The sequence below is a fragment of the Lithobates pipiens genome, unplaced genomic scaffold, assembly GCF_037356315.1.
Source record: "Lithobates pipiens isolate NorthernLeopardFrog02 unplaced genomic scaffold, aLitPip1_a1.2 Scaffold_16, whole genome shotgun sequence".
Taxonomy (NCBI): domain Eukaryota; kingdom Metazoa; phylum Chordata; class Amphibia; order Anura; family Ranidae; genus Lithobates; species Lithobates pipiens.
Genome location: NW_027507748.1, coordinates 375527869 through 375550880, shown reverse-complemented (window position 1 = coordinate 375550880; position 23012 = coordinate 375527869). Strand labels below are relative to the sequence as shown.

Genomic DNA, 23012 nt, shown 5'->3' with positions numbered 1-23012 from the left:
ATTGCTAGCACTTCAACTGCTGCCTTTTCAGTTGGTAGACTCGGCCCCCTTCCGTGAGTTTGTACAATGTGCGGTTCCTCAGTGGCAGGTCCCCAAACGCCACTTTTTCTCACGGAAGGCGATTCCGGCTCTCTACCGGCATGTGGAAGGCAATGTCCTTGCCTCGCTGGACAGGGCGGTCAGCGGTAAGGTGCATATTACCGCTTACTCATGGTCCAGCAGGCATGGACAGGGACGTTACCTGTCTTTCACGGCCCATTGGGTCACTCTTCTGGCAGCTGGGAAGGATGCAGGACAAGGTGCAATAGCGTTGGAGGTTGTTCCGCCACCACGCCTCCAAAATGCTACTATTGGTTGTGACACACCTCTCTCCTCCACCCCCTCCTCTTCTTCTTCCTCCATGGCCTCTTCCAGTGCTCTGTCCTCAGAACCAGCGGTGCTCCGTAGGCGTTCCAGGGGCTACGCAAGTACGCAGGCAAAACGATGCCATGCCGTGCTTGCGCTGGTTTGTTTGGGGGACAGGAGCCACACTGGGGCGGATGTTTTGTCAGCTCTGCAGGGGCAGGCCGAGAGGTGGTTGACGCCACGCCAGCTTAAGCCAGGAATGGTGGTTTGCGACAATGGCACCAACCTCCTCTCCGCCCTCCGACAGGGACAACTGACCCATGTGCCCTGTGTAGCTCACGTCCTTAACCTGGTGGTGCAGCGGTTCTTGGGCAGGTACCCCGGCTTACAGGATGTCCTGAAGCAGGCCAAGAAAGTCTGTGTGCATTTCCGCCGATCATTTAATGCCTGTGCTCGGCTGGCTGAGCTCCAAAAGGAGTTGAACCTGCCCAAGAACCGCCTTATATGTGACATGCCCACCAGATGGAACTCAACATTGGCCATGCTGCAGCGGCTGCACACGCAGCAGAGGGCCATCAATGAGTAACTGTGCGACTACGGCACCAGGACAGAGTCAGGGGAGCTCCGTTTTTTCTCACCACGCCAGTGGGGCATGATCAGGGATGCATGCACTGTCCTGTCACCGTTTGAGGAGGCCACAAGGATGGTGAGCAGTGACAGTGCATGCATCAGTGACACTGTACCTCTTGTCCACCTCTTGGAGCATACGCTGCGTGGAATAATGGACAGGGCACTTGAGGCAGGAAGAGGAGGACTTCCTTGCCTCTCAAGGTCCCCTTTATCCAGACAGTGTTCCTGCTGTGCCACCCATCACATAGGAAGAGGATGAGGAGGAGGAGGATGATTGTGTCAGCATGGAGGGGGAGGCTGGCACTCAGCATCATCAGCAGCAGCAGTCTTGTAGGGATGATTTACAGTCCCAAGAAACACGTGGACTTGTGCGTGGCTGGGAGGAGGTAGCTGCGGATCATGTTGTCCTTAGTGACCCAGAGGACTCTGGACCGAATGCCTCAGCTAACCTACGCTGCATGGCCTCCCTGATCCTGCAAAGCCTGCGGAAGGATCCTCGTATTCTTCGGATCAAGAAGTGGGACCATTACTGGCTGGCCACTCTCCTTGATCCACGGTACAAGGGTAAGGTTGCCGACCTTATCTTGCCATCGCAGAGGGAGCAGAGGATGAGACATCTCCGGGAGGCCTTGCAGAAAGGTCTGTGCAACGCGTTCCCAGAGACTGGGAGGTTACAAACTCCTGGTCCTGGACAACGTGTTGCTGAGGCATCAGTCAGAAGGAGCGGTGGAGAAGGTGGCCGTCTGACTGATGCTTTCAGACAATTTTTTAGTCCGCAGCCCCAAGGTATGATCGGTTCCAGCACCCATCGCCAGCGTCTAATTTACATGGTGCAGGAATACCTAGGGGCAAGGTCAGACTTGGACACCTTTCCCACCGAAAATCCTCTGGCTTACTGGGTCTTGAGGATGGATCACTGGCCAGAGCTTGCACAGTATGCAATTGAGCTACTGGCCTGTCCTGCATCCAGCTTTATTTCGGAACGCACCTTCAGTGCTGCTGGTGGCTTTGTTACCGATCACAGGGTGCGCCTGTCCACCGAATCAGTTGATCGACTGACCTTCATCAAGATGAATCAGTCTTGGATCACCCACAGCTACCAAGCACCTGAAGCTGATCTAACAGAATAATTGTTTTTGAAATATCACATCCCTTCAAGACTGCCTATGCAGTCATACTTCACAGGCATACTACAGACACCCCCCAGGCACCATATTTAAAGGAATATTTCACTTTTTTTTTCACTTTAATCGTCATTAAAATCAGTGCTCCCGCCAAAACTGCCATTTTTAAAAACATTTTAGGCATTGACCCATGTCCCCTGGGGCAGGAGCCAGGTCCCCAAACCTTTTTTAGGACAGTATCTTGCATATTAGCTGTTAAAATTAGCACTTTTCATTTCGAACGTTCGAGTCCCATAGACTTCAATGGGGTTCTAAAGTTCGTTCGAATTTGGGGTCCGTTCGAAAGTTCTGGTGCGAACCGAACCGGGGGGTGTTCGGCTCATCCCTACTCCTAACACAGTGTCAACCCTCCTCTACTGAAAGCGGAACTGAACTCCTTACCTTCAGTAATGCGATGGCTGTAAACTCCCTCACTGCCATTTTCTCTGGATCCTCTTTTGGGTTCAGCACCTTTTTTGTTCTCTTGATTGGCCAGCAATGTATCTCTTGTACATTCATTATTACCAACACCAAGCCATGCTGAGATTATATGCTGAGCTGCACAGCTTGGTGTATATTTTAAAGCATCTTGAGAACAGAAACATTAGAAGCTTTATATTGCATTAGAAAAATATAGTACTGTATTATGTCTCTTCTGCAGTAAAGCAAAACCTTCCTTTTTTATAAATGTTTGATGTGATGGTAAAATTGCAAACAGCACTGAATGGTCATCACCAAAAGTAACTGATTTGATTTGTACAGTATACTATTTTTTTTTTTTTATTCTATCTTTGCTTCTAGACTGGACCTCCTATTGGATTCAGGTTTATACACTGGAGAAGTCACAGAGATTGCAGGAATAGCAGGATGTGGCAAAACACAGGTTTGAACGATGTAACCTATCTGGTGTAAATTAGTGATTTAGAATGACTAGATCTTGTAAATATGGATAGATGGTAGAGTTGCACAATTAATCGTTAAAAAATCGCAATCTCGATTCACCCCCCCTGATGATCTCTCCTACCTGAGAGTAGGCGATGCTTTAATATAAACAAGTGGAGAGATTATCTGCTCACTCAGCTGAAAGCATCCTGGGCAGTGGCCAAGTTTAGAACTTGCAACATTTTAACTAACGCTTACTTCTTAGATCAAAGGGATAGAGCTTCTTCTGTAAACAAATAATCTGCGCAGTCTGCCAAGCTTTCAACAACTGTAAATGCAGGAAGTTTAACCAATTAAAGTCTAAATCTTTTTCTGACCCTTCTTTCTTAAAGTGGTGTTCCACTCAAAAATAATGCTTAAAATTCCTAAAAAAAAAAAAAAAAAAAGAGAGAGAAAAAATTTGAACTTCTTTTTTTAACTCGTCTCTAAATGCCTGTTGCAAGGGGATCCCTCGTAGTCTACCTCCTTCAGTGCCTGGGATCCTGACGTCACTCCTTCAGCACGGGAAGGGCTCAGCTCCACCCCCTCCCTCCTGTCAGTCATCTGGGACACGTGACAGGTCCCAGATGACTGTGGGGCCAATCATGGCGCCGCTCGCGGATGCACAGTTATAATGCTGGCACCACCGAGAGGTGGGGGGATATGAGCAGGGCTTCGTTTTCCTGCATCGCTGGACCTTGGGACAGGTAAGTGTCTGATTATTAAAAGTCAGCAGCTGCAGTATTTTTAGCTGCTGACTTTTAATTATTTTTTTTTTCAGGAGAACTCCTCTTTAAGTTTAAAATCAATATTTTTTGCTAGAAAATTACTTGGAACCCCCAAACATTATATATATATATAATTTTTTTTTATTTTTTTGGGGGGGGGGGGAAAATACTGTTCAATAAATAAAAAAACTAAACAGTAAAGTTAGCACAATTTTTTTTGTTTTAATGTGAAAGATGATGTTACGCCGCAAGAATCGCGAGAGAATCATGATCTATCTTCTAAGCAAAAAAATTGTGATTCTCATTTTAGCCAGAATCGTGCAGCTCTAATAGATGGCAATATTTTTATTCTATTATTGTTACAAATGATGTTATTTATGTTGATCTGATTATCGTTAGCATGTTTCAGTGTAGATGTTACTTTGTACCAAGTTTGCATGTCTTCAAAGACCTGTTACGGTTTGCTATAGGGAACCTTATTCCGAAATTTGCTTTGTTTTAGATATGTCAAAGCATCGCTGTAAATGTGGCTAGCAGCATAAAGCAGAGAGTTTGTTATATAGACACCACAGGAGGCCTGACTGGCTCTCGTCTTCTGCAATTAATACAATCCAGGACAGAACAGGAGGATGAACAGGTAAGTAGTGGTTTTGCACTCATAAAAATCACAGGTGATGTTTGATGGCCTAGGCATACCCCATGAGTGCACACCATGCAACAAACAAAGAGGCCTACTACCAGCTTTCAGCATATGGGTTTTTCACAGGGCAACCTTTTAATTGCAACACCAGTGTTCCTTTTTCAGAAAACCCTTGCTATGACTAGTTTACTGGACACACATCTTATGCATTTTTCTATATATACACTGTACATCAGCAAAATATTGATAGCTCATTGTATGTAAGCATGTGAAGTGCTGCTAATAACGCACATTGATACGCAAATGTTTTCAGACCTTTATTTTTGTATGGTGTGTTTATTTATTTTTTGTTTTTTTAATATGCTGTTATCGTGTGTGTGTGTGTGTGTGTGTGTGTATGTATGTATGTGTGTATATATATATATATATATTACACACACACACCCGATTTCGTTCCACTTCACAATTGTGTCCCACTTGTTGGTGATTCTTCACAAAAAATAAAAATGTTATATCTTTATGTTTGAAGCCTGAAATGTGGCAAAAGTTTGAAAAGTTCAAGGGGGCCGAATACTTTCACAAGGCACTGTATATGGATTCTTATAGTTTGGTTTAAGGATTTGATTGATTGCTTTTTTTCTCACCATATGGACGTTTTATCATATCCTGCATGAAAGCACTTTATTTGGAATATTGTATGTATTTTAACACGTTATCACTTTATTGCTGTTATATAGCACATTGTTTTTCATTTCACTATTTGGATTTTAAGTTTTTTGAAAGCGCGGCGTATTTTTGAATATTGGATGATCTTTGCATGATTTATGAGACGTGCAACGCTGGCTGCTGATTCAAAATTATAGTATCTTCTGAGAGACCCTATTTTGGGCTTATAGCAAGTGGTGGCTCGCAGGACATTACATTGTTTGCTCCTTTCTGTATGTTGGGCTTCATGTACACTTCTCTTCCTTTTTTTTTATTTTTTTTTTTATCATGGATGTTTGGGGCATCTGGCACTTTTTTTTATTTTTATTTTTTCCTGTCTCTAAATGCCCTGTAGGTTAGCCTATGTGTCCATGCACATATAGTCATTTAGAGGAGTTTTAGTCAGGAAAAACCTCCACTGCCAGTGCATCCATGAGCAGAAAAAAAAAATTGAAGCATGTTAACACATCTAAATTATTATTCTTGCCAATGAAATGATATGATGTCCAAGCGCTTGATGCGCTTAAACGCGTTACATACAATTGCAAACGTCAAGCATTTTCTTTTTTTTTCTGCCAAACCGTTGCTGCTAGTAGGAAGGCTGTCTAGGAGAGATAACAAAACGTCCAGTGGACATGAGGCCCAAGTCAACACCTCTACGGAGTTTTTTTTTTTTTTTTTCTCTCCCCTGAATCTGTTTTGCTCTGCTTTCTTCCAGTAACTAAAAATTCCATAGCCCCCTCAAATTTCTGCCCATGGCCCATTGCACTTTCTCTCTTTGAAAACAAAAAAACATGCGGCACATATGGCATACCCATAAGCATAACAATAATGCTTACATTTTTTTTTTTTTTTTTATTTGGAAATCACTTCAATATAGGAACATATGCTTTCTACTCCATGTGTAAATGAAAAAGACTCCTGTCCTGATTTCTGCATTGCCTTCTAGATTGCATCTCTTCAGAGGATTGAAGTGTTCCATGTGTTTGATATATATAAATTATTAGATGTACTACAGGATCTGCGGCACAGTTTATCCCGACAGGTATGAAAGCCAAAATAAGCATTTTTTTTTATATATATCTGTAATACACACACACACACACACACACACACACACACACACACACACACACACACACACACACACGTGTGTGTGTATATATATATTACTGTAAATATTTAAAAGCCCATCTCTGGGTAACTACAAATCTCACATTATCTCCTGCTGATCACCTTATGCTATTGATGATTTATTGTGATCAAACTATAAATGTAGGTAAAAAGCTCAAATCTAACTTATTGTGATTTTCATTACTTTCTGCTATTATTCTTGATCACACCTGCTTAAAGGATACATTCACCTTTTGTAACAAGTTACACCCGTAATCCGGTTGTAACAAGTTATAGACCCAGCAGCCCCTCCCCCCAATCTTCCATAGTGACAGTGAGCAGGGGATCTTCTCCCCGTACTTGGTGTCACAATTTATTTTTTTTTTTTTTAAATGTGTCCGTGCAGGGCTCCACCGTTTGCAGCTGTTTGCTTGTAGTTCTCAATAAACTACCAGGGCACTGTTGAGCACTCTAGGTAGTTCATTGATGCTTCCTGTCAGTGTGTAACTGCCTGCTCATATAAGGTACTAGCAGACAGCTTACGCAAGACGGTCTGCAAGAGCCCTGCAATGCTTTGCAGGCTTCTAGTTAAAAAAAAAAATGCAAATGTAATTTTTTTATTTCATTTTTTTTTTTTTTTCCTTTTAACCTGCAAACTAATGTGCATTTATTCTTCTTCTGTCCTTCCCTTTTTTTTCTCCCTTCGTCTTTCAGGACAGCACCTGGAGAGAGCGCAGCTCCACCCACTTTCCCAGGAAACACTGCAGATCACTTTAAAGACTGGATACTTCCACCATGGCCTCAGTTGTAGTGTTTCCCCCGGCCATGGTGGAAGCGCTGCAGGGAACCAAGGGGTGCTGCGCTCTCTCCAGGTGGGGAGAGTTGGAGGCATACCATTGTTTGCTTTTTTGTACAGACCTGGCCCAGCTTCCTCCCTTCACGTGTGGGGGTCGCTCCAGTGTCCGCTCTCCTTCATACCCAGGGGGGTCAGGCCGTGGAGGTTCCCCCTCTTCTAGACCGGCGGCTGGGTCTGGGACACGGATGAGATTCATATCTCGCGCCGTTCGTTCAGGCTCATGCCTTCCGGGTCCGGATGACGAGCCCGTCATTCCGGCCGGGGGCGGGACTTCCGACGGTGCGGCGCGGCTTCCGGTTCCGGCCGCTGGAATGCAGGGAGAGGGGGCAGTCTCTTCGGCTGACATCACTTCCGGGATTGGCGCGGAATTTAAACTGATAAAAGCGCCCAGACGCCATTGATCCTTGCTGAACGATGGAGGAGGATCAATCGGCGGTGGCAGGAGCAGGAGCCACGATTGTCAGCCAGGCTCAGGTAAGCAGGGGCAGTGGTCTCTGTCCTTACTGTTTGAGCCATGTTGTTTCCTCCCTTCCTTGCATTGGGAAGCCTGCAGCATTGTTTTCCTATGATGCTATTTAGGAATAATGCTTTTCAATAGTTGTTTAGTGAGTCTGTGGGGGGATTCACTGGCTGAAGAGCAAATAGAATTTGAAAATTGTTAATCTGTTCTATTTTGCAGCATATCTTTTTTTCTATGTTCATGTGTATTGTAACTGAGGTTTTGGGGTTTTTTCCTTGGTATATTTCAGAAAGCGAAAGAAAAGACCAATCATGTGTCCCCTCCTAGCAAGAGGAGGTGTCCATCATGTAAAAACGTACTGAGAGATTCTTGGACTAAGGTGTTATGCAGGTCCTGCATAAGCGACTTGGTCAAAGAAGAAGCAGCTTCCAATACCCCTGCGTCTCAGCAGGGAGAGCTACTAAGTTCTTTCAGGAAAGAATTGTCAGATACCTTTGAATCTTTCCGGTCTTATTTAGACAGACGCCCAGCTGCAGGTAGTAGCTCAGCGCCCCGTTCTCACTCCCCAGCATCTGCATCCAGGGGGGGCAGTGACTTGGAGGAGGAGGAACATAGTAGGTTCTCTGCTTCAGAGGAGGAGGCAGAGGAAGTAAAGGAGGTTTCTGCTTCATCATCCCGGTATAAATTATCCCTAGAGGAGGTGGATGACCTGCTTAAAAATATCCACACTACTCTGAATATCACAGAGGATAAGGCCCAACTGTCACTACATGACAAAATGTTTCAGGGTTTGGGCAAGGTGAAACAGAGTGTTCCCGGTGCATAAGTTTCTATCCGAAACTGTCAAAAAGGAATGGAGAGACCCTGAGAGGGCTCCTTTCTTTTCCAGGTCCCTCAAACGCAGGTTTCCCTTTGAGGAGGATAGCTTGCAGGTATGGAACAAGAAACCTAAGCTCGACGCTGCCTTTTCTCAGGTCTCAAGGAATACGGATCTTGCGTTTGAGGACATGGGTATCCTCAAGGATCCCATGGACAAAAGGGCTGATTCCCTCCTAAGGAAGGCTTGGGACTCAACATTGGCAAACCTCAAGCCAGCAATGGCTTCAACTGTAGTAGCCAGAAATCTGGAGCACTGGCTAGAACAGTTAAAAGACCATATCGAGGCAGGAACGCCTAGAAAGGACCTGCTCGATACCTTGCCTGTTCTCTTAAAAGCAGTGGGGTATATGGCGGATGCCTTGGCGGAGTCAATTAAGATGTCAGCCAGGACCTCAGCCCTGATAATCTCAGCCCGTAGGGCCTTTTGGGTGAAGACATGGACAGGGGATGCTGCCTCAAAAGCCAAATTATGCGGTCTTCCGTTCGAGGGAGATTTGGTGTTCGGCCCTGACCTTGAAGCCATTCTGGACAGAACGGCTGACAAGAAAAAGGGTTTTCCTGTTAAAAAGAAGGTGATTCCCCAGAGCACTAAAAATTTTCGTGCTTTTCGAAAAACCTCAGAAACCAAAGAGACAGGATATAGAAGGCCCTGGAAGCCTCAGAGGGGAAGGGGCAAGTCGGGAGTGTTATTCCGCCCCCCTACCCCGAACCCAAAAAGCCAGTGACGGTCTTCCAACTGTGGGAGCAAGGTTACAGGCCTTTTTTCCGCAGTGGAAGTCCGTGACAAACAGTCTGTTCATCCTCAAAACAATAGAAGAGGGTTACAGACTGGAAGTCGCTCATTCCCCCCCCCCCCCCCCCCCCCGCACGGTTTTATGTAACCCAGGCTCCTCAAGACCCAGAAAAATCAGTAGCCATGATCTCTATTCTGCAGGAACTGATGCAGCAAAGGGTGATCATGTACGTTCCCCCCCCCCCCCCCCGAGGAGATAGGGCTGGGCTGTTACTCACACATTTTCCTTGTAAGGAAACCATCGGGCAAATTCAGATTGATTCTGAATCTGAAGATTTTAAACAAATCGATCAGATACAAGAGATTCAGGATGGATACAATTTTCTCGGTGAAGAGTCTTCTGATGCCAAACTCTCCATGTGCCTATGGCCATATCTTCACAGAAATATCTGAGGTTTGCGGTCAGGACGGGAGGCTCGGTGCTACATCTCCAGTTCAGAGCTCTCCTGTTCGGTCTATCCTCATCTCCGAGGATATTTACAAAGACCGTAGCAGAGGCCCTAGCCCCCCTCAGGGTAGAAGGTATATCAATCGTTCCATACTTGGACGACCTTTTAATTTTTGCCAATACAAAACATCTATTGGAGAGGGACCTGGGAAGGACAGTAAGATACTTAGAGGGTCTCGGATGTCTGATAAACAGGGAAAAATCAAGCATGATTGCATCCCAGTCGATAAAGTTCCTGGGGTACACCATCGACTCCAGACAGGAAAAGATTTTTCTCCCAGTAGAGAAAATAGAAAAAGTTCAGAGTGCCATGAAGAGGACCCAGACAAACCTGCCTATTTCTGTCAGGGCAGCCATGTCCGTCTTGGGCCTCCTCACAGCATCCATCCCTTCAGTACAGTGGGCACGCCTTCATGCAAGGGAGCTCCACCAGGCAATATTGACGAATTGATCCTACGGGGAGTCCCTGGAGAAACAATTCAGGATGCCCCCTCAGGTCCAGAGAAAGCTCTGGTGGTGGAGGAATCACTCAAATCTAGACAGGGGTCTACTTTGGTGTTTTCCGGTAGACCGGAGGTTGACTACAGATGCAAGCTCCTGGGGGTGGGGTGCCCACCTGGAAGGACAGATGGCCCAGGGGAGCTGGACAGTCAGGGAGGCCAGGAGATCCTCCAATTGGAGGGAACTCAGGGCCATCCTGCTCGGACTATGGGCCTTCAGGGAAGTGGTTCAAGGTCTCCATATCCAGGTCTTATCCGACAATGCCACAGCTGTATCCTATATAACAAGACAGGGGGGCACAAGGAGCAGGGTGCTGCTATCCTTGGCCAGCCAGATTATGTCATGGGCAGAAAGCAACCTGAGGTCCATATCAGCAGTACACCTAAAGGGAGACCTGAATGTTGTAGCGGATTTTCTGAGCAGGGAAAAAATTCGGTGATCAGAATGGAGTCTGAACCCCGAGGTTTTTCAAGATCTGACAGCGAGATGGGGTCTGCCTCAGATAGATCTATTTGCGTCACGGAGCAACACCAAAGTGAGGGCCTTCTTCTCTTTAAACAGGCAAGATTAGGCAAGGGGACTGGATTCCCTAGCACACCCGTGGGATTTCCGCTTGTGCTACGCTTTCCCCCCTTTTCAGATGATCCCTTTGGTTCTAAAGAAATTGCAGGGGGAATCCACAAGTCTGATTCTAGTGGCCCCCTTTTGGCCCAAAAGGACATGGTTTGCTACCATACAGAGGATGGCGGTGGGACCCCACTGGGTTCTTCCGCTTCGAAGGGATCTCCTAACCCAGGGACCTCTTCAGCATCCGAACATCGGGCAACTCAACCTAACCGGGTGGTTACTGAGGAGCAAATCTTAAAGAAAAATGGTTATCTGATAAGCTCGTCACAACCCTCTTAGGAAGTAGAGAAGATACTACTAGGTCAATTTATTTAAAAACGTGGAAACGTTTTAACTCCTGGTGCCTATCAAAGGAATTCCCTCCCCAGGAGATACTTTCGGTTCTTGAATTTCTCCATGAGGGCATGGAACTAGGGTTGACAGCCAGTACCCTGAAGACACAGGTGGCTGCTTTATCGTTTTTTGTTGAGAGACGGTTATCTCAAGAACCACTTTTAAAATTTTTTTAAGGCATTGGCCAGAGCTAGGCCTGTACCATTTAAGTTTTTCCCAAAATGGGACCTGTCTTTGGTTCTACAGGCATTGACCAAGGAACCTTTTGAACCCCCAGTAGAAGCGACTATCAGGTTGTGGTCGCTTAAGTTAGTTCTTTTAGTGGCTATTACATCTGCTAGAAGAGTAAGCGAGTTACAAGCCTTATCAATATTGGAGCCTTTCTGTTACATATTCCCGGACCGGGTGGTTCTTAAAACTGACCCGGGTTTCCTACCAAAAGTCTCAACAGCCTTCCATAGGACGCAGGAAATAGTTCTACCTACCTTTTGTCCTTCACCTTCAAATGCTAAGGAGAAATCTTTTCATAGCCTAGATGTAAGAAGGTGCCTATTACACTATCTAGAGATCACAAGTGAGTTCAGGAAGTCAAACTGTCTCTTCGTCACATTCTCAGGACCACGGAAGGGCTATAATGCGTCCAAAAATACTATAGCTAGGTGGCTACGAATGGCTATTAGGGAAGCCTATAGTGCATCCGGAGTAGAGCCCCCCGCAGGGGTTGTTGTCCATTCCACTCGGGCAGTAGCAACATCCTGGGCGGAAAGAGCAGGGGCCTCTCCGAATCGGATCTGTAAAGGGGCTACGTGGACAAGCTTCTCCACCTTCACCCACCACTACAGGTTGGACCTGCTTTCAGCTTCAGACCAAGCGTTTGGCAGAAAGGTTCTGCAGGCAGTGGTCCCACCCTAGAGTAAGTACTCTTATCATCTCCAGGTCCTGTCCTGAAAGAAGAAGGGAGAAAACCCTAGTTAGACTTACCGGTAACGGTATTTCTACGAGTCTTTCAGGACAGCGCCGATGACCCACCCTAGATTGTATTTGAAAAATGTGGTGTTATTGCTATGTTCTGCTTATTTAATTTCAGCATGGCTGGAGGTACTCTATGAACAACTGAGGCCATGGTGGAAGTGTCCGGTCTTTAAAGTGATCTGCAGTGTTTCCTGGGAAAGTGGGTGGAGCTGCGCTCTCTCCAGGTGCTGTCTTGAAAGACTTGTAGAAATACCGTTACCGGTAAGTCTAACTAGGGTTTTTTTTTTTTTTTTTTTTACAAAGGTGCAAAGTTTTCTATGCGGATGGTGTTTAAATTGGATGAGTCTATATGACATCGGTGCATGAGTGAACAGAGCTGGATGGCAATATAGGAAGACAGGCATTATGTTTCTACAGCATTAACATAGTGTACCGTTTACTGTTGCTTTACACACTGATATGATGACCTCTGCAAAATTGTTGAGTTGAGACTATCATATATACAACAGAAAATATATGATTAATACCCCTGTGATGTTATAAACTATTCTGACAATTTTTTTTCTTTTTTTTTTTTAAAGTGTCCTCAAGTAAACATAAAAAAACCAACATGTATTAACAAAAAGCCCAAAAAAACAACATATTGTGTGCAAACACAATATATACTGTCCATGTCTGTATTGTGAAAATTTCTCTAATTTCAGTACAATGTTCACCAGCAAAACAAACTCAAATACAGAATTCTTGTGCTCCTAAGTGCTGATCGATATTACACCTCCTCTATATTTCAAATAGCGCTCCCGGAATTCCCCACCAGGTGATATACTCACCAGATTTTTTTTTGTGACCCCCTTATTCACCTTTATTCCCCAACTTGTTCTATTTTCCACTCATTTTTACAGTGTAACATGTTCCCAATGCTGCAGCCACTGCCTCAAATTTGGCCTATTTTTGACCTATTTTGGAAGTCTCACGGGGCGCACAAAGGGGTCTGTGTTGGATGATGTCCGAAGCATTCATGCAAGCTAAACAAATTAGTCCCGTATTTTTTTTTTTCTGATGGCATATTTCTATATCAATCTAGTTTAAAATACAGTATACTTTCTACTCTGAGGTATTTTGGAAAACCATACTGCATTTTGGCCACTAGATGGTACTGATGACACAGATACTGTATTAATTTATTAGAAAAAATATAGGGGAATTTTCTTTCCGCTTGCACAAATGAGTGCAACTAATGTTTTAAAAACAGATCCCAACTTGTGTGATATATAGATATATATAATATGAGCAACTGTTTTCTCTGATGAACCACACGAATCGCTACTACATCCATCAAACAAGATATCGATGTGTTAGATTATCAAAAAACGTGTCAAATATTGCACTAGTTTTGTGTTGCCCTCTTTTACACTTATAATGAAAAATATTACCAAAAATTAACTTTTTTTTTTTTTTTTTTTTACTCGGGTACGTTATCTACTGTGTATCGGTGATCATTAACTTGTGATCTGCCCGACTTTATCTGCTCATCAGCTATCGTCGCAATTCATTGATAACTACAAGCTGCCAGTCACAGAGCTTGGTGGTAGATGTAGTTCATTCTTTGAACCCTGTGAATGCATGATGCTGCGGTGTAGGAGGAGCCCTGCACGGCCGTGCTATTTTTTTTTTTTAAATCGTGATGGCGGGTGCAGGGAGAAGATCCCCTGCCCACTGTCACAGACAAGGCAGTACAGCCAGCCCTGCTGTACTGGAGGGACAGTCTTATTGCCAACTCATGTGGCTTCCTCTGCTGGCTTCTCCTTCCCTTTTTTTTTTTTTTTTCTTCCTCCAGCTGCACTGCAGGGGGATAGTTATCTAAGCCCCCACCTGTCTGGGCCTTCCTGTGTGTGGGGGGGTGCAGTAAATATGTCTTGTATACCAGCCCCTTCCTTTCCTAAATGAACACAGTAAGTGATTGGCACTGTCTCCATTCTTCACTGAAGCATACTAAATTGTGTTTAAAATGCTTCAGTCTGTGAAGGAACAGGGAGCCTCAGAGTGATTCCCTTTCATTCACTGTCCAATGCAGCTGAGGCTGCAGAGAAAGGAACTGGGGAATCTCTGCCTCAGTCCCTTGTGCTTGCTGGTTAGGCCCCTGATATTTCACCAAAGAACTTATGCTTTAATCAAGGTTAACTTGAAACCCATGTATGCCCTGTTTCCCTAATTAGGGTTTACCTAGAAGACCAGGCCCGTTACATTATACGTCCTACCTTTTTACATTCAGAATTAAAATTTTATATTTCTCTTTTTTTTTTAGGTGGTACGATCAGGAGAAGCTTTGAAACTTATAATCATTGATTCAGTATGTGCTGTTATCTACCCACTGTTAGGAGGAAAGCAGACAGAAGGTGGGAAATGAACAAAATATGTAAAAAAAAAAAAAAAAAAGAAAAAAAAAAAAAGACTTTTATTCTATAAATATCTATTTATATTTGATTCAACTTTCATTCTACAGCTATAATTTTCCTGTGAATCAGCCTTCTATATGTTGTCATATGTTAATTTTATTGACACCAATCTCTCTTACCCTTTTCAGGAATGGCTGCCATGATGCACCTGGCACGGGAACTACAAACCCTTGCTCGTGATTACAGCCTCGCTGTTTTTGTGAGTTTCCCAAAATGTTTTTCAACTTTGCACTAAGATGGTAGACTTCCGCTCCGACTTTGCCCTACGACTTTATGTCCGACTTCATTGAATGGGATCCGATTTTGATCTGACAATACCAGGCCCTTTGAGTCTGGTACGGATATTAATGGGGGGGACAACATGTTGATGGGGACAAGGGCCTCTTCCCGACAACCCTGGCCTGTGGTTGTGAGGGTCTGTGGGGGGGCACCCCACCCTATGTTAATGAGTAGGGGTACATTATACCCCTACTCATTCACCCAAAAAAGTGTACAGAAATAAATGAAACCTGTACACAGGTTTTTGACAAAGTCCTTTTTATTAAAGTAGCTCCAACATGTCTTCTCTCTCTGGTGATGTCTTCTTCCTGTGGTTCTTCTCCCTCCACTGTCTTCTTCCTGTGGTTCTTCTCCCTCCACTGTCTTCTTCCTGTAGTACTTCCTCTGGTTCTCTCTCCAATGTCTTCTTCCTCTGTTTCCTCCTCTAGTTCTTCTTCTGATGCTATCTCCGCTGTTGTTAGCTCCGGCGTGTGCCATTACTTATATAGCCATGGGGTGTGGCCATACGGTGATGTCACATGGCTATATAAGTAATGACATGCTGGCGCTAACACAACAGCGGAAGAACTGTTGGCGGAAGACAGTGGAGAGACATCAAGGCAGTGAGAAGAACCGTAGGAAGAAGATGCTTTTACCCACCTGTTTACCCCGTATGGACCAGAGCAATTTTTTACATTTTCTGCTATGAGTTTGTTTATTCTGCAATTAATTTTGTCATTCCTTAAGATAATGTAATACATTCATATTATTTTTTTTTTTTGCATTTTGTGCATTTTTTTATTTTTTTTTAAGGAAAAACAAGGCTTTCTTTTGGTGAATATTGTCCTGCAACAATTTTATTTTTTATTTTTTTGCAATCCTTAGACAATTAAATGTAATAAAACTAAACAAAAGGCATTTTTTTTTCTTTTTTATTTTTTTTTTGAGCAGAGTTAGTTTAAACATAGTGTTAATGCACATAAGAAGCATGCATTTTATTCTGTCATTTGTCCTGTGTAAAACAACACTAAAATTATGATTTTGGTACAAAACAATGCAAAGTTATTTACAAATGAAGTAAAGTGTGTTTTTTTTTTTTTTTTTTTTTTTTTTTTTTTTTTGCTCTATTTTCAGTGTAAATATATGTAAAAGGTGTAAAAATAATAAGCAAACAAAAAAGTCTATTAGTTAATAAAATAGACTAATTAATAAAAAAAAAATCACCAGGAAAATTACAATTGAATAGAGAAGGAAAATGTAGAGTTAATTAGTGCTGATTAGAGTAAAATAAGGGGTTCAACAGAGGAACATTTTAATGATGTTAATAGAATGTTTCAATTGTAACCTTCTGTGATTGTGGTTGAGCAATTTTGTTTTATAAACTTTGCAAGATTGCTTCTTTTTTCTCAAATCGCCTTTCAGGACAACCTTTGAAAGAGCGCAGCTCTGCCCATTTTCCAGGAAAAACATGCCGTCTTTAAATCCCTCCTTTTCCACCGTGGCCTCAGTTATTGTGTTTCCTCCGCCACTGGGGATGCGCATGCTGGAGCCAGGGAGCTGCACTCTCTCCAGGCTGGAGGGATAAGGCTTACCTTGTTGTGTATCTGTCTGGTGTGTAGTGGTCGTCCCAGCACCCCCCCCCCCCCCAGTATGGGCAGGGGGTGTTCCGGTGTCCCCAGTCTCTCCAGCTCAATGGCCCGCAGGAGGTGTTGGCATCTGTGCACCGGGGTTCACTGGCATGGTCCAGGTGGCCGAGGGGTCAGCGGCGTGTCCCACATGTCAGTTCCGGGTCCTGGCTTACTCCGTCTAGCCCTCAACCTGGGGACTTCAGTTTGGCATCTACAATTCAGAGCTCTGCTGTTCGGACTTTCATCCTCCTCCAGGATCTTTACAAAGATAGCTTCAGAGGCTCCAGGGCTTCTGCCATTAAGAGGGATTTCGGTCATCCCATACCTGGGCGATCTGCTGTTTTTTTGCAGACTCCACAGAACAGGTCTTGACAAATCTTCAGGTGTCTCAGGCTCACCTCAAGAACTTGGGGTGGCTCATGAATCTAGAAAAATCAAATCTAGAACCAATGCAGGAGATGAGGTTTCTGGGCTATACGATAAACTCAGTGCTCCAAAAAGTTTTTCTGCCACAAGAGAAGATTGCGAAGATCCAATCTGCGGTGAGACAGATTCAAACCAACCTCCCAGTTTCAGTCCGATCAGCCATGGCAGTTTTGAGACTCCTTATGGTGTTGATCCCAGGTATACAGTGGGCCAGATTACATTCCAGGCCTCTCCAGATGAATATCTTAGAAAGATGGTCGCACCAGGAGTAGTTAGAAAAACAGATTAAACTTGCCTCAAACGTAAATCGGGCGCTCTGGTGGTGGAGGGATTCAACCAACCTGGAAAGAGGTCTCTCCTGGGTCTTTCCCTTAGACAAGCGTCTAACAACAGACATGAGTTCCTGGGGTTGGGGAGCCCACCTGGACAGCCAAACCTCTCAGGGGGCCTGGTCCAAAGTGGAAGCCCGTAAGTACTCAAATTGGCTGGAACTAAAGGCCATTTTTCTCGGTCTCCTAGTCCTTCAACAAGTGGTAAAGGGACATGTTAAGGTTCTTTCGGACAATGCGACTGCAGTAGCTTATGTATTGAAACAAGGAGGAACCAGAAGCAGAGAACTCTTGGAACTAGCCAGTCAGCTACTTACCTGGGCAGAACAGAATGTGGCCTCATTTGTCTGCAGTCCACCTAAATGGATCCCAGAATCTTCTAGCAAGCAGGAGGAGAGTGGTGGAAGCACAGTGGAGCCTGAAGTCTGAGAAGGGGCTGGCAGCCAGCACCCTGAAAAGGCAGGTGGCCAGTTTTTCCCAGTTGGGATCTGTCTGTTGTTTTACAGGGTCCCACAGGAGCTCCGTTTGAACCCTTACAGGAAGCATCCTTAACCACTAGGGATCCGCGCTATAGCCAAATGACTGCTACAGCGCGGACCTCCTTTGCCGGGACTACGTCTATTGACGTCGTCCCGTGCACGAGCGGCCTGCACGCCCCCTGAGGGGCACGCGCGGCGCGCTCTGTGATCAGCGAGTCTATGAGACCCGCCTGATCACGGATCGACGCAAGGGGTCGATCCCGACCCCTTACCACGTGATCAGCTGTCAGCCAATGACAGCTGATCATGTGATACAACGGAGCCGGTAATCGGCTATTTTTCCTCCTCGCTCTGACAGCGCGAGGAGAAAAAAAGAGCCAATCATCGGCGGCCGTGATCGTCACATCAGTCCCGATCACGGCCAGCTTACCAGTGCCCACCTGCCCCCTGCCAGTGCCACCTCAGTAATAAAAAAGTGCCCCCCATCATTGCCACCCATCAGTGCCCACAGTGCCACCCATCAGTGCCCACAATCTTCCTCAACAACGGTGCTGCACCCCAGTGCCACATATCCGTGCCCATCAGTGTCACCTACCAGTGCTATCTTATCTGTGCCCATCAGTACTGCCTTATCTGTGCCTATCGGTGTCACCTTATCTGTGCCTATCAGTGCCCACCAGAGCAGCCTATCAGTGCCGCCTCATCAGCGCACTTCAATGAAGGAGAAAAATGACCTGTTTGCAAAATTTTATAACAAACTATTAAACATGATTTTTTTTTTTGTTTAGCAAAAAATAAAACTCCCAGCTGTAATTAAATACCACCAAAAGAAAGCTCTATTTGTGGGGAAAAAAATGCTAAAAATTTCATTTGGGTACAGTGTTGTATGGCCGCGCAATTGTCATTCAAAGTGCATCAGCGCTGAAAGCTGAAAATTGGTCTGGGCAGGAGGGGGGTTTAAGTGCCCAGTAAGCAAGTGGTTAAAAAACGTAGTTTTTACAAGTGTGAAAACAATTTTTCTGGTAGCCATTACGTCGGCAAGCTTCAGTTCAGCAAGAAGAGTCAGCAAGCTTCAGGCCCTGGCGGTAACAGAACCCTTTCTAAACGTTTTTTCAGACCGGGTAATCCTTCAAACAGATCCAGCCTTTTCAATTAAGGTTTCTTCAACTTTTTACCATTCACAAGAAATTAGTCCTGCCCACTTTTTTCCTCTGCTGCTGCCAATCCAGGAGAAGAAGCTTTCCACACACTGGATGGTAGGAGATGCCTGCTGCACTTTCTAACAGTCACTGAAGAGTTTAGAAAATCAAATGCTCTCTTTGTCATATTCTCAGGTGCTCGTAAAGGGGGGAAAAAGCACTCTGGGCAGATGGCTTTAATGGGCAACCTTGTAGACCTTCAAAGCTAAGGGAGAAATAACCCCTCAGGTATTGCTGCTCATTCTATGAGATCAATGGCAGTTTCCTGGGCTGAAAGGGCCAGTGCTACGCCTGAACTAATTTGCAAGGCTTCCACTTGGTCCAGCTACTCGACATTTCTCCGACATTATAGGTTGGACCAACTGTCCGCCGCAGATCAAGCCTTCGGCAGGAAGGTACTGCAGGCAGTAGTCCCACCCTAGGGTAAGTTTCTCTGTTATCCTCTCCAAGGTTGTCCTGAAAGGCGATTTGAGAAAGGCTTAGTTAGTTACCGCTGCTGGTATTTCTAAGAGCCTTTCAGGACAATCGTCGTTTCCCTCCTTTTTATCCATCATGGTTGTTTGGCGGTTTTCTGTGCTTTGTTTTCCAGTTTGTCAGAGACCACACAATAAGTGAGGCCAATGTGGGAGAGGAAGGATTTAAAGACATGTCATGTTTTTCCAGGAAAATGGGTGGAGCTGCACCCTCTCCAAGGTTGTCCTAAAAGGCTCTTAGAAATACAGTCACCGGTAAGTCTAACTAAGCCTTTTTTTTTTCTTTTTTTTTTACAGCTACTGTTGCCGATCTTCTCTGTGTACTCGGCAATGCAGCTGTGTTTAACGGAGCTGAATTGTCAGGGACTGGGACAGGAAAGGATCGCGGCAGAAGGACTGGACGTACTAGACATGCCCTGATGACATGTTTTTGGGCGTGTCTAGTATGCCGAGTATGAAACTGGTTAATTAACAGACTTTTTCAAACACCTGTGTACTATTTGACACTTTTTTTAATGGGGTAAATGAGTAGGGCTACAAAGTACCCCATACTTATTGACATAAAGTGGGGGGGGGCAGGATCTTGGGGTGGGGGGCTTTACAGATTCCGATAAGCCCCCTGCCTTCAGACCCCCCCCCCCCCCACAACCACCGCCCAAGGTTGACGGGGAAAAGCCCTTGTCCCCATGTTGAGGGCATGTGGCCTGGTATGGTGCCACCCATCCCCTCGCTGATCCCTTCCCCCTTTTCTGACCTGCTGGGTTGCATGCTCAGATAAGGGTCTTGTATGAATCTTTAGGGGGGATCCCACTCCGTTTCTTTTTTTTTATTTTTATTTTGGTATGAGGGTTCCACTTAAAATCCATACTAGACCGAAGGTATCTTTCCTTTCCCAACCTGAAGGGCCTCATATGGAATGGGGGGGGGGGGGGGGGGAGGGAATCCACAGGCCTTCCTTCTTCTTCTTTTTTTTTTTTCCGTGGGTTCCCCTTCAAGATCCTCCAGAGCACAAGTCGCATGCCAAAGTCGAATCCGTTAAAATGTTTATCCAACTTTGATCCACCTTCAGTGATCTTGACTGGGCTGAAGTCAGATAAAAGTAGTGCAGGAACCTTTTTCAAAGTCAGACTGCCTTGTGGTGGACCAGTTAAGATGGCTCTCTTAGGGAACCATTGATTTATACATGCCATGCGACATGTGCTCCCAAAGTCAGAGTGTATGTCGCACCAGTGTGAAATGGGCCTTACTTGGAAAGAAAGAAGTTTTTTTTTTTTGCCTTACTGTAGTATAACACTTCCACGTTCCGATAACAGAATTTGCTGCCGATGTTGTTTACCACTTGCTTATAGGGCACTTAAAACCCCCCCCCCCCCCTCCTATCCAGACGAATTTTCAGCTTTCAGCGCTGATTCACTTTGACAATTCTGCAGTCATACAACACTGTACCCAGATTTAATTTTTTTATCTTTTTTTTTTTTTTTCCCCACAAATAGTTTTTTTTTTTTGGGGGGGTATTTGATCACCACCTGTGTTTTTTTACATTTAAAAAAAAATATATATATATATTTTTTTAACTTTTATTTTGTTATAAAAGGTTAAAACGGGTAATTTTTGTCTGTCATTGATGTACGCTGATGAGGTGGCACTGAGAGGTGGCATTGATGGGTGGTAGTAATTGGCACTGACCCGTTACACTGATAGGCAGCACTTCTAAGTGGCACTGACTGGCACCACTGGTGGGCATTGATAGGTGGTGCTTGTTAGCACTGTCAGGCGGCATAAATGAGGCACAATTGCCTCTTCCTTTGTCCGATGTCCCTTTCAGATGAGTTGGTGATCAACCTTTTTTTTTTTTTTTTTTTTTTTTTTTTTATTTTTTTTTTTTTTTTTCTCCGCTGTCAGCGTGAGGAGAAAAAAAAAATCACAAGCTTTTGTTTTGATCATGTGATCAGCTGTCATTGGCTGAAAGCTTATCACATCGTAAGGGGCCTTTTACTCGGATCGGTGATCACCCGAGTCTCAGTGACTCAGTGATCACAGCGTTCTCTGTGCACACCCTGTAGGGCGCGTGCAGGGCGTGTGCAAAGGGGAAGCCGTCATATGACGGTCTACCGGGAATTCAGATCTGTGCTGTGGACATCATTTGGCTATAGCACGGACACACTGCACTGCTAAATCTTTTTTATTCAACCCAGTGGTTTAACAGATCTACCAACACAAGCGATGTTGGTGTGGCATTCTCCCCCGCTGTGCCATTGGCTGCGAGCGCCGATGGTCTAGTTTTCCAGCATGTCTTTTCGACAAATGCCAGTCATTACGCTTTTGTCAGACAGACTGCTGTACACACTGACCGAAAGTTGTCCTGTTCTTGCTGATTTTCGGACAGTGTGTACCCAGCTTTATGTTACTCTATTGTGTTCATTTGTAATAATACTGTAATTATATCGTACATTATCTTTCAAAATGGTGGCTACTTTATGATCTGTTGTATAGCTCAAGATACTTCAAATAACTTTTCTGCTGTTGTTGATTTAATGGATTGCTTGGTGCATCTCTCCAGGTAACTAACCACATTACTAAAGACAGTGCAAGTAGGATTCGTCCAGCCCTGGGTCGTTCATGGAGTTTTGTGCCCAGTACACGTATTCTGCTTTATAGACCAGAAGGAAATGCCCAAAGTGGATTTCGTACAGCGTCACTTGTAAAGTCACCTCGACAAGTAAGCTTTTTGTTATTTTAACCACTTAGACCAGGCCTATTTTTTAAAACTTGTTGTTTACAAGTTTAAAATTTTGTTTTGCTAGGAAATTACTTAGAGCCCCCCCCCCCCAAAAAAAAAAAAAAAAATATATATATATATATATATATATATATATATATATATATATATATATATATATATATATATATTAGTCTTACAAACGTAATTTCTTTGGAAAAAAATACACTTTTTTAATTAAAATAAGAAAACAGTAAAGTTAGCCTAATTAATTTTTATGTTGTGAAAGATCATGTTACGCCGAATAAATTGATACCCAACATGTCGTGCTTCAAAATTGCTCGTGGAATGGAGACAAATTTGACCCTTAAAAAAAATCTCCATAGGCGCTGTTTAAAAATTTCTACAGGTTACCAGTTTTGAGTTACAGAAGAGTTCTTTTGCTAGAACTATTGCTCTCGCTCTAACGATCGTGACGATACCTCACATGTGTGCTTTGATCATTGTTTACGTATGTGAGAGTGATTTGCGCGTGCGTTCACTTTTACGCGCGAGCATGATGGGACGAGGTGCTTTAAATGTTTTTGTTGTTTTACACTGTCCCTTTAAAGAAAATTGGGGATCACTTTTATTCCTATTACAAGGGATGTAAACATCCCTTGTAATAGAAAGATAAAAAGCATGACAGGACCTCCTTAATGTGAGATCTGGGGTCAAAAAGTCCTCAGATCTCACATTTACACTTAAGACCCCTTTCACACTGGGGCGTTTTTCAGGCGCTTTAGCGTTTAAAAAAAGCGCATGTAAAGCGCTTGAAAGAAGCCTCATCTGCAATCCAAATGTGAAAGCCCAAGTGCTTTAGACCCCTTTCACACAGCCGTGCCCATAACGGCACGGCATCCAATGTTATGGAGCCGAGTCATCCGTCATC

General features: G+C 44.4%; 1 protein-coding gene across 2 annotated transcripts in view; it reads left to right on the top strand.

Annotated features, from left to right (window-relative positions):
* RAD51D (RAD51 paralog D) overlaps positions 1–23012 on the top strand; it is a 61327-nt gene that overhangs the window by 33030 nt on the left and 5285 nt on the right. For both annotated transcript variants that reach the window (XM_077482161.1, XM_077482160.1), the window contains exons 5-10: positions 2940–3021; positions 4290–4424; positions 6082–6177; positions 14420–14510; positions 14699–14769; positions 21923–22081. In XM_077482161.1, the coding sequence (XP_077338287.1) occupies positions 2940–3021; positions 4290–4424; positions 6082–6177; positions 14420–14510; positions 14699–14769; positions 21923–22081 (634 nt within the window). The remainder of the gene's footprint in view (positions 1–2939; positions 3022–4289; positions 4425–6081; positions 6178–14419; positions 14511–14698; positions 14770–21922; positions 22082–23012) is intronic.